The sequence below is a fragment of the Mytilus trossulus genome, chromosome 4, assembly GCF_036588685.1.
Source record: "Mytilus trossulus isolate FHL-02 chromosome 4, PNRI_Mtr1.1.1.hap1, whole genome shotgun sequence".
NCBI classification, from domain to species: domain Eukaryota; kingdom Metazoa; phylum Mollusca; class Bivalvia; order Mytilida; family Mytilidae; genus Mytilus; species Mytilus trossulus.
The window spans coordinates 7,017,651-7,034,587 of record NC_086376.1 but is presented as its reverse complement, the minus strand read 5'-3'; the positions used below and the strand labels follow the sequence as shown (position 1 = coordinate 7,034,587).

At 32.6% G+C, this 16,937-nt stretch overlaps 1 protein-coding gene across 1 annotated transcript; it reads left to right on the top strand.

The window, feature by feature from the left end:
- The first annotated feature begins 12,345 nt into the window (after positions 1 to 12,345).
- Positions 12,346 to 15,838, top strand: LOC134713705 (uncharacterized). The gene is made up of 6 exons (XM_063574996.1): positions 12,346 to 12,491; positions 12,854 to 12,959; positions 13,381 to 13,617; positions 14,004 to 14,071; positions 14,567 to 14,648; positions 15,695 to 15,838. The coding sequence occupies exons 1-6, from the start codon at positions 12,415 to 12,417 to the stop codon at positions 15,767 to 15,769; spliced, it is 645 nt and encodes a 214-aa protein (XP_063431066.1). The 5' UTR covers positions 12,346 to 12,414; the 3' UTR covers positions 15,770 to 15,838.
- Positions 15,839 to 16,937: the final 1,099 nt, after the last annotated feature.

Sequence of the window (16,937 nt, the reverse complement as noted above, 5' to 3'; positions counted from 1 at the left end):
GTAATTGGATGTGACGCAATTTGCAACATCAGGGATGGCCATCTTGAATTTTTATGGCCAGCAGCTTTTTTTTTTTTAATTATCATTTAGTCAACCTTTATACCAAATGTCATGCTTGTATCATAATTTGCACAACTATTTCACCAATATCTCCCACTACATCATTACATGTTTCAACTTTATTCTCGTCATTTTAACAGGTTAACACAGAGACATGAATTATATCTCTCTGGACAACGACAATAAAATAGATAATATTTTAACTTGATGTGACTCGCTGTACAGCTCTACTTTTTATCTTTTGTCTTTTTTTTTTTCTTTTTTTTTTGGGGGGAGGGGTATAAATTGTAGGGTCATAATAAAAAATCATTGATTCAAAAGGACTTTTAAAAGCATAACTCACTTCCGTCGAAAGATACATAAATTAGCAAATAAGTTATTATAAACCGAATTCAAATAGACACAAGAAAATCCGGTGTAGTTAATCGTCATCTTACATACAATATGTATTACTAACATTGCATGACAGGCAAATATCATTTGTTGCATGACTTAATTTTCATCAGACATCTGAAATATAAAAAGCATATTATCTAACAACCTAAAAAATAGAAAGAGCTAAAAAATATGGATGCGTGTGTGTTCGGTGTTAATCACTTTACACTCAGATTATGCACAAAATTAAAAAAGGACCTGTTTTTAAATAAAGGCAGAAAGATCTCTGGATCCAATAAAAAATCAATTAAGACTTGTATTCAGAATGTGGCGTAACTTTGTATTTTAAATATTGGAAAGAGAGAGAAAAAATAGGAAATGTAGTAGTCAGAATATTTTAAATAATGTCTAACAAGTTAAAATATTAGTGAGGGAGACAGCTATATTCGACATTTGTGAAAAATCACGGCTAATCAGACTGTGTATCTTTATTGAATTTATTATCCGGCGTTCAGACAGTGCCTTGGACGTATCCATTCGATATCAACCCTCTATGTTAACATAAAAATAAACCTAATTGATAAACTGTTTAAATATTTATCGTCCTTTACATATATTGACATATATGATACTGGATGTAAGAGAACAAATGCGTCTTACTTGAAGCAGCTTTCAGAGAGATTTTTCTGAACTATTTATTTGCAATATATCAGATCTTAGATTCGTATATGGTATTTCCAATTTAGACAATCTCCGAAAAATATACGACACCAGCGTACTTAATTTTCCATTTAAAATGACGTTATGAAATTATATACTGGCAAATATAGCGATATCAACTTTCGCTAAATATATTATATATGTTGTTGTTATTGTAACGATCTGGTCATTGTCCTCATGTCATGAAATAAAACTGGTAAAACTCGATTTTTGCAGTTGTGACTTCTACGTGCAAATGTCTCTGGATGCGATTCTTACGATATGTTGATGGTGGATTGTTTGAACTAAAATCTATTAAAAGATGATTACAAATCGATGTAACATGATATCTGCATTTACATGTGTATTTGTCCAAATTCATCTCTTCATCGCGACCTGTAATTTTAGGAGTATTACGTCATTTAATGGCGGAGCCAAAAGTATTAATAGCAAGTATGCAAGCACCAAGTAGGTTTTCACCTCGAATGGAGAATATTCGCTGTTTTAAATATTAAGAAACAATAATAAATGCACCAAGAAAAAGATTGATATTGCTGTAACACAGAAACATATTACTTTTGGACAGCAATTGGCAAATCTTTATCGTTTGCCGTATTGCACCAAGATGCGTTGTTGGTGTTGCTTGTTATTGCACCAAGTGAAATTACTTGGTGAAAAAGTGGTTTTATTTAAAAGAAAGCTTCTAAATATTTACTTATTAGTTTTTTTATTTATCCTTAGGAATAAAGGTCAACTACATGTATATATAACCTGCATCAGGCAGTGTCCCAAATTATTTGCTGTGCACCATGCAACTAGATTTTCTTGCACCGAGCACTAACTATAGGCTGAACCATAATAATTAGGTTTTGGGGGACAAGTTCCCCAGTCCTACAATAATTATGATATGTATTTTATCAACCACTGTTTTAATTGTACTTTATATAACTAAAGCAAAAAATAATACAATTTATGAACTCTGATATGGTTTGTATCATTACTTTGTTGATTAGAGGCCCACATAAGTAACACATGTATTCTGACTCGAAAATCCCGGAACGTTACAATATGTATATCAGTAGAGAAAAGAATTATTACATAATTTTACAAAAATTTGGCTGAATGAGACTCAATGACTGCTTTAAGTGAACGATTATCTCTCTTGGGTATTGTTGCTTTGAAAAGTTTAGGTAAGACTAAGATAATTTACTACTTTGATTGAAGTATAAACGATATATAATAACGTTTCCGATATTCAGACGTAATTCGCCAGGTTTTAAATGCATCCAAATTTATTCTTTGGTTTTCGGTTATTCTAAATAAAAATATCTTAAAGTGGCACTAGCTACGAGTTGTATTAAAAAATCTAAAGGCTTTTAAGTATGATTGTATTTGTTCAATCATTAATGAAAGAGAAATAGTGAAATAATAATTTGCTTTTATCAGGAAATTTTTTTCAATTATGTCAAATTAAGCTAATAAACATTGGTAAAGAATTATTCACTTGCAAGTAAATAATTCGACCGCATTAAATCCGTATTCATGTGAACTCCAGTTTGACTTCATAGAGAGAGTTAGAATAACGCATGCATTGAACGTGCATGGTTATTTAAAGGAAAAGAATGTCAACATTGAAAGTGAAACAATGGTAAATAATTTGATTTACTAAACTCTTTCTTATAAAGGTAAAAACGACGATAAACATATTCTTTTGATTGATAAAACAAAATTTAACGGACCTTTACAAATCCAATTGCACGAGTTGCTTAATCTATATATCTATGGTTATGTTTACATCGCTTATATGGTCATAGAAAGTTAAATCGAAGGATGCTACATCTTATTAAGACCATGTCCTGTAAATTGTATATTTTATACTTTTGATATTTTGGAAAAATGTTTTACATTGTTATAAATAAAATATGAGAATTTGAGTCAATCGGTGAACATGAATTTGGCAGCTAGTACCCCTTTAATCAAATCAGTAATATGGCAGTTGTTGTCCATTCGTGTGATATGTTTGAGCTTTTAATTTAACTGTTTGATTAGGGACTTTCCGTTTACATTTTCCTCGGAGTTCATTTTGTTTTGGTTATTTTACTTTGATTATAAACAACACATTGTTTATCAGAGTATATTTCTTTCCCAGCAATTCTACTTCCGAAAGAAAATCCCTGTAAACGTGTTTTTAGGCGTGTAAGTCAAAATATACAGATAAGATTATTGACAATAAATCCGTAATTTAAATTTTCATCAAATACAGACCAATACAATGCCAATGCACGGAGCTTAATATAACAGTACCATTAGTGTAATTGAATGCTGACGATCGCTCATAATAAGAACAATAAGAAGTTTTGAATATTTTATGAATTTGTAAATGCAAAGTAGAGATAAATTGTTTCCTTTTCTTAATTTCTTAATCGCTTTAGTACGACCGTCATTAATGTAAAAGATATATAATCCAAATGAACTTGAGAACAGAACTTGTAATCTTTGTTCTTTTAATTTAATTGAAATTAAAAAAAAACATTTCCTGATGGAAAGTTCCGCATTCGAACAACAGCGAGAAGTACTGTTTATATCTTCTTTGAAAATATGCAATAAGTTCAAAAATGTTTATACAGAATATATGTTATTCAGGTCTCAGACAGGGTTTATTGAACAGACATATCATGTTAAGGAGGAATATTTGCGAAAAATACCAGTCGAGAGATTGTCAAATTTGACGAGCCGTAAGGCGAGTGAAATTCATTCTCAAGACTGGTATTTTTCGCAAATACCCCTCAAGAACATGCTATATCTGTTTAATTACACAGAATGTTAACGTTCATAAACGCAGTGATTATCGTGACGTTACAAGCGTCCAGTCGGATAGAGTATTTTAAACAGATATATCATGTTAAGGAGGGGTATTTAACATTCTCTCGACTGGTAGTTTTCGCAAATACCCCTCAAGAACATGATATATCTGTTTAATTACACCAAATGTTAATGTTCAAAAACACATTGATGATCGTGACGTTACAAGCGTCCAGTCGGATAGAGTATATTTTGGCAAATACTACGGCAGAGAGGGTAAAAAAATGCATATCCTTTTGGCAAATACCCCGGCGGCGTTAAAATATGAACGATATTCAAAATTTTGTAAGGCAGCATGACATCATTCGAATAATCATCAAATGTTTTTGTCCCACGTGGTGGTCTGGAATTAACCATTGATGTCCCATCAACGATAAATGCGTCAGAGTGTGGATCAGTCGATTGCAAATCGCAGAATGATTCAAGTATATCCATAAGCTGTGATTTATTCCCATTGTTGAAAGTGACATCCTGAGACAAAGAGGGGCAGTTTGGTTTTCATGGCTAAAGCAATTTTCTAAGTCACACTGTCTACTTTGACACTAAATGAAAAGTCTAGAAAAGAGATCGCAATCACTTTTAATGTTCTTAAGCTTTGTTTTTGATACAGACGTTTCCGGTTTCGTTAAACGGCTGAATAACAGGAAATTGTTCTTTTTGGTCGGGTCATAAAAAGCAGATTCTCCTTCGTTTTGCATTTTTTGTAAAAGATCTTTGTATTGTTTAGACCTAATATCTTAGAGTTTACATATATTTCCTGCCTCCGATTCGAAAATTTCCTTAGAGTCAATTTTGTATAAATATGATGACTCCTCTAGAAAAGGATTTCCAAACTCAGTCCTCATTTCAGAAGGCCTTTTAACCCTTTCAAAGAAATCCCTTTAGGTTTTAGTAGAGTCTTCATGGTGCCGTTCTTCTGTTGTAGTATGACTCAAACCACTTTCAAATTCATCTACCAATCTACTGACTTCTGGTACAGGTACCATTCATCGCCTCAAAGCTGAGGGACCTCACTTAAATCTATGGCAACACCATCGCCCTTCACAATTTCATTATTCTGTTCATGTGCCTGATCAATTGCGATATTAGAAAACAACTTGGTGGTCTTACGAACAGTTAAAATACCATTGGCAAATTCCATTGCAACATGTCGGTGATGTTCGTGAAGGGAAGCCATATCGCGGAGATGGATCTGTAACCATCGAGCATAATTTACACGATCAAGTCCCAAAAAATACGTGATCATGCTTGATACGGACTGTTTGTAGAGTAAAAAATCTTACTCAAGAAATGATTATATTACAGATAAGACAAGAGGTTCTAAATTCATAATTGAACGCCAGAAATTTAACTGCGGTGTATATAGCTAGTTGACTCTCTTTCTTAACACCAGTCAATCAAATTATCGAACGTCACAGAGTATTCAGCTATATTTTCTGTGTTTATGCTTTTATAAGCCGACATTAGCAATCCAAACAAAACGCAGACAGTTATTTGATGTTCGTGTCTAGTCCTATGTACATTTGAACATACAAGGAACGAATCTGTCGTGCCAGATGTTGCAATATCGGCTTCAGTGAGGGAACTTATCCATCCACCATCACGCAAAATGTCACCAAGGATTTTTTTAAATTTCAATGAGCAATCCACTAAACATGATGATAAACCTATTTTCTTCGTACAAATCTGGCCATTCCCACTGAATTTGCTTTGCCAAAACAAACAGGTTGATCTGCAATTTTAATTGGTGCTTGTCCTGGATTAAGAAAGTTACCACCTCCTTCACTTTATCCATAGAATGTTTTATCATTGCAACTGAATGGACTTGTTCTTTAAACAGTGGCATCAAAGAAGTTTAACTTACTTGTACAGAAGGGTCTCGTTTTATTGGAAGAATGAAATCATGACCAATTAAAGTTATGTTTTCGAAACCCAAATCCGCATCTGTTAGGTGAACCTCGTTTAGCCATTCATATTCACACAGGAGGCGTTCTTTAAGATAATCATGATCTGGTAACTTGAGTATGGTATCGGGCTATTTGTAGGTTTAGGTTTAGTCTTTAAGTAGGCAGGTCTAACATTGGCGTATCTGAAAGTGAAGATACTTTTCTTGAATGTGATCTATTTCCAAGTATTAAGTGACCGCGTTCAATCCCACTAATGTCATCTGACGGGTGCTGAAAATAGAAATTCCCGTTCTATGAAACGATGCTTTTGCAGTTGTTGAACTTGAGTTGTGATCAGTATGGTCAACAGCAGCTGCAGTGAAAAGTCCTTCTTTTTTTTTTTAAACAGTTGGAAATACTAAACCTTCTGACAAAAATCGTTCAACCACATCATCTTCCAGTTGTGTTGATATTTCAAATACCCGGTGATATGAAATACATAACCCAGATTGAAATAAGATCTCGATCAAGTAACGCTTTCTAGTCCTTGCAAATATTAAAAGTCCAATACAGATCCAAAAAAGGAGGTTCACGATCTACTGCATGTCGTTGTTGTTCTGATACTTATGGTGTTTTTGCATGATAGTTGTACATCAGCAGCTGAGCAAATGCTAGATCAGACTTGCATACACTGTTCTCTAATTGGGATTGAATATCAGGGCCATGTTAAATCATGCACACTAATTCTAGCAGTGATGTTAGAAGGCTTGATTGGGTATTTTCGGCAGAAAATGAACAAGAAAATTTTGTTTTATGTTCCTTAACTTGTGTTTTAATAATTTTTGCAGTTATTCCAATATGTGTTGTCGTAATTACATGCTAATGCTATTGATGGATCAACATCTGTTTTCAAGAATTGTACCCCCTCTTAATTGCTGGACTCTTTTTCCATACATATTTGAAAGGTCTGCGAGTTTAAATGCATTGGCCAATCATTATTTCTTTGAGTTTGAAATATATAATTAACTAATTCAGCCAAGGCAACATCTCCTGCTTCTTTTTCTGCATCGGTACAAATCTGTGCTTGTTCTTCTGTCATGTTCTTCACGGCTCTATATAGAGCTACAAGACAAGCGGGGTGGTATGTTGAGTCTTGGGCTATAACATCACCAATACTTAGTTTGGCAAATAACTGTTTGTCCTAGAGAGTTTCATCACAACTTTTCAATCTATTATTCAACTTCATTTTCATTGCCTCCTTGAGTGACGAAAAAAAACACTTAACAATAATTTGTTTTAATTTTGTATCTTAATGATCAATTGAGCAGTGAATAAACTTGGGTGAGCAATAAGATTCACTTTTGATTGATTTTGTCGACTCGTATCGTTGTTCGGCACGTTTCAATTTGATTCGACAACTTAGATGGTGTCTTGCCTCATTTGTGGCTAACGTGCTTTCAATACCAGAACTGTTTTCTTAAACATCTACTAACGTCTAGTGGTATAGGTAAGCTATTCATTTCGTGAAACTTAGGAATGTTGGTAGGCAGCGTTTTATACCAATCGACAGTTAATTTTAATGTGTCAGCTGTGTCTTCTTGACATAAACAACACTTTGACCAGTCAGTTTCTCAACTATCTGTTGAGACTGATGACAAACAAATTCTTTTCGCCATAATGATTGTAAAAATAAAACACAATCAAATATTAACTCTAATAGTAATGATATCAACAATAACTGCAGTACAGAAATAAAATTAAAAAAATTCTAAAAAATTGAAATCAACACGTTTAATAATTTTTTGCGTCCGAAGCGCTTTTTCTGGATTTACCTTCATCAGGAACGCTCAAAGCCAAACATTTGAAATCCGAAGATGTATAAGTACCGAAATCGTTGAAGAGCCTAATGTCAAAAATACCTAAAATAAATAGCCAAATACATCTAAAGGTACCAGTCTTGTATTACAACTCCATCCGGTGCATGTCAAACCATGGAGGGAAACAAATGGATTTTTTTCTGATTTTTTTTTCTGGATTCAATGATTATAGGTTTATGCTGAATTGAATCATATATATAGACTTAAAATACATCTTGCATCATTTGGGAATATCAATACAGCAAAGTGGAATGATACCATGTTTACTGGAAGTGATGCGGCCTAGTAAAAACAGCAAACAGAAAAAGTAGAAAAAAAATGTTTTGACTTTAGGTTTACGTAACTTTTTATTCCTCGTACCATGACCCACATTTTTTTCGATTACAATTTCACATTAGTACATACATGATACAACATGAATTTTTTTTCTATGTAGCATTTATTATTTTCAAAGATCAGCTGTTTTGCATATAAACCTATGGAGCAGTCAATTACAAGAATTGCAACCTAAAGCCAACTTTGCCAGAATGAGTTGAAACTTTAGTTTCTTTTAATAATTTCTAAATTTATAAACGGATAATTTTAGTAAAGTTTGTTAAGTAAGTACTGACTACTGAGCTGATGATACCCACAGGGACTGATAGTCCACTAGCCGAGGTATCCACCCAGTGGTATAAAAATTGAAACACGTCACTAAAAGGATAACAGGTTGAGGGATTATCCGAATTTTCAAAAAAACAAAATGGGTAAAGTTCAAGATAAGGTTTGTAATAATGATATTCGGTGTATTTAATAACAATTAAAGTTACAACACTATAATAATAGAACAGAAAATAAAAAAGTTACAATCATAACTACAAACGATAAGACATTTAACAATATAACAAATACAACATCAAAACCAAATTCATGAATGTTTGATAACAAAATACCGTGACGACACGTCTTATAGCAATGCGAGTTTATACTCAGCAAAAACAGTCGCAATAGGGAATAGGCAAGATCTGACGACGTTATAGCAAATAATAATCATATTAGACGTTGCAAAAATGTCCTTAGTTAGTATAGACAAATACATCAACGAATAGGTAAATGTTTTTGTGTGAATTTTGTAACTATTCTTTGAGCATGCGCAAACCCCGAGCATGTCAAATATTCATTTATATTATAAATCTCACATGTAAAGAAGGAAACTATCAAACCTTATATGTTTTTTACCAAAAGAATGACAAGAAAAACAGTTTCGAGAAAAATAAGTATTTTCGAACTTGAAACAACAGCCATTTTGAAAAGGCCGACGCCATCTTTAAATAATTTTTTTTTTCGATGTCCATCAGTTATTTCCTTAAAAGTATATAATAATGATGCTTTGTGGTGATTTTCATGCTTGTATCATCATTTGCACAATTCCCTCGATTTTACTTGCTTATATCTTCCACTAAAATAGAGTGACGTATCTTTACTGAGTTTGACCAGAGATATATATACACATATGTGTATATATGTCTCTGGTTTGACCATGACTCAAAGTGTGATTAATAACAATACTTTTGAAAATGGTGTCCGAAAGGTACATAAAAATTGACAAGAATTTTTTTTAAAGCATTCAACCTCTCATCACAGTTACAGTGAGCTTATCTGGAAAAATTCCATTACACTGAGTAGAAGGGTTGATATGAGTTGCAAAAAAAATAAGTTTGCAGCCAGTTTATTCAAAGTTTATTCAAAATCCTATGCCGGGCAACTAAAATTGAGAATGAAAATGGGAATGTATCAAAGAGACAACAACCCGACCAAAGAAAAAACAGCAGAATGTCATCAACAGGTTTTCAATGTAAAGAGAAATTCCCGCACCCGGAGGCGTTCTTCAACTACATGTAAATGAGAATTGAAAGGACCATCAAACGCACGAAAAATGAAAAGATTATTTTAGCACTCCAAAAATAGTTAATTCCGTATGCTTTGTTATACCAAATTAATCAATGATAGTTTAACCAAAGTCAGGGAACTAGTTAACAGTACAGAAACATTAGTCGTAGAACATTTGCTAGATGTATATAGTTTACATTAAACCCGTGTGTCATCATGATGACCTACCCGGTTAAACGCTTAAAACGCCCCGTATTGACAAAGTGCTATTTAACAACTATACAACATGGTAACAGGTCGTTGTCGCTGCTAATGAACTGTTTATTATGGAATGTCATTAGCCAAACTCATAAGTTGTAACGTATATACCTATAGCTTCATGCATGCTGGATTATAACAAAAACAAATTCAACAGGCAGCAACTAACAACAAGCACTGAATTAGAGGCTACTGACTTGGAAATGTATGCATAATGTGGCCTTACCCAGAACTATGGTTTAACAACACAACAACATAGTCGATAGATATGAGAAGATGTGATACAACTGTATTAAAACAATTGGAAATGGCTACACTCGTCTGATTGGCAAACAGTGTAAAACACAGCTAACAAAAAGATGTTTTTTGGCTATTATACTGAGCGCACACAATATATATTAAGCTTACAATATATCCTTTTCTCTCTATATGTATACCGGAAAAGACTCCGTACATTAAGTATCAATTTGTATGAGAAAACATCTACTCAATGGCTAATAAATATAATTCAGTTACGGAATAGAGAAAAATAACAAAAATACCGAACACCGAGGAAACTTCTTATCGGAAAGTCCCGCTAAGCAACTGACAAAATGAAAAGCTGTAACACATCAAATAAATGGATAACAACTGTTTTATTCCTGACATGGAATCAGCATTTTCTTGTGTAAATTAAATCTGGATTTTCAGCTAGCTAAACCTCTTACTTGTATTACAGTCGCACTAATTTAAAAAGATTATAGAAAATCAAACAAGCTTGCAATTTAGATTGAACCTTGGTGACTGTACAAGTAGTCCATGATTATCTAGTTCCCAACACTGGTTTTCCAAGTTTCCTGTACTGATGGTTTTGAACTGTTTTGATAATTTTTTTTTTTTATGTCAAATACATTTTTACAGCTGAACATGAAGTATGAGTTTTGTTCATTGTTAAAGGTCGTAAAGGGGGCGATAATGCTTAGTTCAACGCTATTTGCTACCGGGTGTTACATTGTCACAATGACAGCCATATCACATCTTCTTATTTCTATTCATTTGACAGCGTAACTATGAAGAAAAAGATGTGTAGGATATGTGCATCAATTGGACAGCAACCGAACGGCACAAACGAAAAGTCAAAGATACAGTCTGTGACGATATAAAGGTGTAAAATGAAATTGCTCACGCACTTTATATGCTGGCTTTGGCAACAGTATTGCAGTAATTTGTTTGACCTATAGATTACTTAACATAACCTGATACACAAGAGTCTGGATAGAATTCTTCATTTCTGTATCCTTTATTTTTAGGCAATTTTCCTCTAATCCTTATACTTTTTGTCCATTATTCTCTATTCTATAAATTACCATCCTAACCCTTATACTTGCATTTATAAGCCTCTTGGATCGCATGCCATACTCAATAGTTGACACCAAACAGCAACATCTAAAACTGCACACAATAAGATATGGTTATGTGCCACACCAAGATCAAACATATCCAGAAAATAAATGGAAAAAACCCAAACAAACAAACAAACAAACAAACAAACAAACAAACAAACAAACAAACAAATAAACAAACAAACAGACAAACAAACAAAACATTTTAGTTACATCTCAACTGTAAAGTATTGATGTTTATAAAAAATAGAAAACATCATAAGTACAATCATAACTGATATTAATAAATCTATTACGCCAAAATATAAATTTCAATGCAAATTTACAGATCCAACATGGTTGGGCCAGGAATAACAAAAAAATTGCAAAAGCAAATTTACATATATAAGTACGTCTGAGTCAGTAACAACTCTACAACAGATTTATCCATCGGATCGCCTACATGGCTGTGTACATAATGTATATAAAACTCGTCTAAACATCAACCTAACAATGTTAGATTTGTAAATTTGCTTTCGCATATTTTGGGTTCTTCCCTCGCCGGGATTCGAACCCATGCACTGTAGCCGTCCCGCTAGACCACACGACCACCTGTATTTGTCAGTAGAAAATCTATCTCTAAACTCACGGTGTGACGTTGGTACGAATTTACTGACATACATTTTACCAAGTCAAAGATATGTGTTTATCGCTTTAAACGTGATGTTGAGTAACAACGTGTTTACCCAAGAGCCATCTTCAATAAAAAAAAAACATAAAAAAATCAATAATGGTGGCAGCTATCACGGTAATGAACTAGTCCTATAATATAAGACTCTGAAGGTCAGATTCAACATTGATAGTAAAAAAACAAATATCCGATAAAAAACGTTGAATGTAAATGATATGAACCTTCAGAGTCTTATATTATAGGACTAGGTAATGAACTACAGGTTTGGGGTTCAATAGAACTACCTGACTCACAACGGTAGAGCTTCGTTGATTTTAAACTGTTTATGACGTTGACAAAAATAAATATTCTAACGTCGAATTAGAAGACGTATATATTGTGACGTCGGGCCTTCCCATCATTCTCTTCTTTCCTTCACAACGACGTGAAAAGAAATACACGCAAAGATTCAGCAACTTATAAAAGATTAAAAGAGTATGGAAGAAACAAACGACATCATGACCATATTTATTCCAAGGATGTACGGAATATGTTATGTTTTTTATGGAATCGTGTAAGTATGTTAAATGATTTAAACACAAATTGTAGTCTTTAGTCTTTATTAAGTGTCCCAAATGACACTGTAAACACTTATCCAAAACTGTCCAAATCTACTCAGGGGGTCGTACAAAAAAAAGAAGAAAAAAAGTCAGAAATAATGTTACAAATCTTTTACTTTCATGTTAAAAAGATGCTTATATTGGGAAGGGGTGGATAAAAGTTTTCGTTTCGAGTATAAAAAGATATGTAATGTACCTTTTGAATTTTTTGTTGAAATGAAATTGAGTAAATAGAATTTTTATGCATTTGACAGATATATTTTAATTCTTTCCATTGGTTTTGATGGTAACTTAATATCCTTATTTTGAATTATAGATTTGACGACGATTTTTTCCACCAATGTGAAAGGATGGTCAGACAAATGGAAAAGAAGATTAAACTACACAGACAAATTTACAAGCAACTGCAAAAGCAACAAAAGGTTAGCTTAGAAGTTTATATAATCGAAAATAAACATGGTATTACAGGGCAGTCACCATTCATCAATAGTACATTTAATCAAAAAGTGTTGGATGAACAAAAACTGTCCAAATCTACTCAGGGGATTGTACAAAAAAAAGAAAAAAAATCAGGAATAATGTTACAATTAGAAAAGGGGGCGTGCAGAAACAAAAAAGTTATATTGTAAGATCCCAACCTGGAAATTGTTAAAAAACATAAGAAAGATACATTTGTTTATTAGTTATTCTCACAGGGACACCAACTACCTCTAGTTATGTCAGTCAGTAAGTGTCCCTTACAAAAAGTTCTGCATTCGCCACTGGATACATGATAGGTCCATCTTACTACACTGTAACAATTATAATTTATTTATTATAATATGAATATGTTCCCTTTTTCAGGTATGCTGGCTTGCCAACAGCAAAGTTACAAAGTACCAACATTGCTTAGATACTTCAAAGAAGATTTATCATCATGTAGCAGAAACTTTAAATAAACGTGAAATGCGCTCAAAACAAACAGCAATATCTAAGGTTCAGAGCCATCTTCAGGAAAAATTGAAGCAAGCAAAAAGGGCAGAACAAAAGTACCAAACTATTCTGGCAAATGAATCGAAAACAAGATCATCCATCAAAGAGGTGATTATAAATCTTCAAAATCCAACAAACATACACATTGATTTAATCAATTTAACAGGGAGCCTGATACTGTGGCCCTGCCAAGTGGTCTTAGTTGTTCAAACATCTAATACTTTGAGTTTTCTTTTTATTCTTCGTTTATTTTTTTAAATGAATTTTAATGAATGTGCTGAATGGTAGATAAGGATGAAATATAATTTACAGAACAGCTTATGAATCATGAGAATTTTTTGGGGGCTTTATATGCCGGGAAGAAATTTGTAAGATTCAGCTTTTGCTTATAATACCATGGCATTACATGTCTCTGTATCCACCATTAAGATCATAAAAGGGCTTTGTCAATAAGGATAAACTGATTCATGTCATATCATTTTTTTTATTTCCAGATTGAACAGGACATATTCAGAGTGATTGAGCTTCAGATAAACGACTGGAAACCCACATCACCATCAGTGTAAGTCAAATATAATAACAGTACTATTGACATTTTAGTCTTTCTTATTCAAAGTTGGGTTGCTGTCTCTTGCATCTTTCCTTTCGTATTTTATAATAGCTTCTCAGCAATGGTGCAATGACATAGATACACAAAAAGTATAGGAATAAAATGAAGTATGCACCCTATAAAAATGTACTACAAATTAGAAATTACATATTGTTATAATTGCTAATGTTTTCTCGTCTTGAACCTGCATGAAATAATTGCTACTGGACAATAAGCAAGCATCAACCAACCAACAGAATATCATTTGTATGAGAAACAATGACAATGAAACAAAAAATTTGGAAATAAGATGAATTATAATTAATTAAAAATTTCAATGTCTGCTAAAAACAATCCAAAAGAAAGAAAAAAGACCGAGGAGGGATAAAGACAACTTTATTCACCAAAAAAAAAGATAGATAAAAATTGAACACTCTTTAACCATCAATGCATTACATTTTATTTTAGTAATACAAAGATACATACAACTATCTCAGTACAAACTGTTGTGGAAAAAATGAGCAGCAGATACCTGGTTACTCTTCCTCAGGTAAGTTCATTTATTATCTTCATGAAAATCGAAGTCGGGGTGATTAAATTAAAGAGTAAATCTTTCAATGCATTTAAGGAATGACTAATATTTTTTCTGTCTATGAAGAAATAACCTAAGTATGGTGATCTATAGTTGTTAATTTCTGTGTCATTTTGGTCTATTATGGAGATTATAAAAAAAAGATGTGGTATGATTGCCAATGAGACAACTGTCCACAAGAGACCAAAATGACACAAACATTAACAACTATAGGTCACTGTAGGGCCTTCTACAATGAGCAAAGCCCATACCGCATAGTCAGCTATAAAAGGCCCTGATAAGACAATGTAAAACAATTCAAACGAGAAAACTAACAGCCTTATTAATATAAAAAAATGAACGAAAATCAAATATGTAACACATAAACAAACCACAACCACTGAATTACAGGCTCCTGACTTGGGACAGGCACATACATAAATAATGTGGCGAGGGTTAAACATGTTAGCAGGATTCCAACCCTCCCCCTAACCTGGAACAGTGGAGAGTTGTCTCATTCATGATTGGCAATCATACCACATATTCTTTTTTATATATAAAAATGTTGTGTATAAGCTGGAGTATAGTTATATGTTAATAGCTTTCATGTGAATTGAAAATGCAAAAAGATTAAGGTGGTATCAAATAATATAATCTAATACCTTGACTAAAAATTATTTAGCTCTTTTAATTTTCATAGAAATTTGAAAAGATATTAACTTTGACCCCTTGACAAAAATACAAAAAAATCAAATCCAAAGAATTGATCAAAATATTTCATTGGATATAAAGGAGTTTGAAAAACACTAATTTTGATCATTGAGAAGCTTTATATATTCTTAGCAATTAATGGTGATTAAAAAGTTCAGCTGATTTTTACACAGTTATATCCTTGTAGTGTTACATACCAGCTTAAATGATACTAGCAATCTTAAGTACTGTTTTAAAAATGCTTCAGTGTTTCACTGTGATTATACAATTTTAAACATCTCTTTGTACAATAAGTTGAATTCCTTTTATTTCAGGTGTTTAACGAGAAGAAAGGATTCCATGCAAAGTTACCAGATGTTCTACTTGTTAAAAGAGAATTCCACAGCTAAAAACTGTGATATCTGAACATAGAGCATAATGTGCAATACTCCATCTTTGTGTTTGACTTTATTTTTGTACTGATGTTTTTTTTTATAGATTTTTCCTTTTTACCTTTAATAAATTAATAAATTAATGAAACAAACAAGGATCATTTTTTTTTAACCAGACTAAAACAACGCTATGATTATTCTTTAAAAATTATATAATGTGGTATGATTGACAATGAGACAACTTTCCACCAGAGATCATAAGATTTGTCACCCTCAGTTTCAACAGTGATCAAAACTTACTTGGTATATATATATATATATATAGTCAACTGTAAAGACCCTGGCATTACAAAATGTGAAACAATTCCAATTTGCAAAAAAAAAAACACAATAGCAATGTCTTTCATTTTTCCTTTTTTATATTACTGTAAATTATGGTATTTGAAGAACTGTTTCATCAAATCTTATGAAATATTCATAACTTTAAATACAAACTGAGCTTTTAGTGTTTGTGGATTTGTAAGTCCTGTATTTAGACTTGATGAGTTGTTGCCCTTGCTACCTTTAATAGTTGTGATATTGTTTGGTGTGGTGGTAAGAGTAACCACAATATAACCACTTAGTAGTCAAACTACTTAGTTACCAGCCAGTCAACATGGAGGTTGTAAGTTCAAATCCTGTATGGGTCAGGTGCACTTGTCTCCATTCTTAGTTGACTAGGATTGTCAGTTTTCCTATCTAAGGTTGTGGTTCCCTCCAACACTCTGGCTTCATCCACCAATAAAAGTTAAATTGCCATTTATTGATTAAGTAGCACAAAAGTGTTGAAAGTGGCATTAATCACCAATTAATCCATCATTGTTATCTATTAACACATGTCATTCACTGTTTCTCCATTTAAACAGCTGAGATGACACGAAAATTTTCAATTTCAAAAGTATAAACAAGATCTAAAATTCATCATTTTTTTTTTAAATTGATTAACATATCATTACCAATCTCTTCAGAGCCATTTCTTATGTGTTGTGCAATTTATTAAATTATAAGATTTGTTTTACCTTAAGCTTTTTAAGTGTTCCAAATCAATTAAAGTATACTTTTTAGAACCTTGCTCTGGTGGGTCAAAATCTTGCGATTTTTGGAAAACAGTCAAACCATTTTTCTCAAAAAAGGGGAACTGTGGAGA

Bases quoted from the DNA above. Each gene is read 5' to 3' on its own strand.
- LOC134713705 (XM_063574996.1), top strand. From the start codon at position 12,415: ATGGAAGAAACAAACGACATCATGACCATATTTATTCCAAGGATGTAC. The intron at 12,492-12,853 runs GTAAGTATGTTA...TTTGAATTATAG, and splicing joins TATGTTTTTTATGGAATCGT to ATTTGACGACGATTTTTTCC. The intron at 14,072-14,566 runs GTAAGTCAAATA...ATTTTATTTTAG, and splicing joins AAACCCACATCACCATCAGT to TAATACAAAGATACATACAA.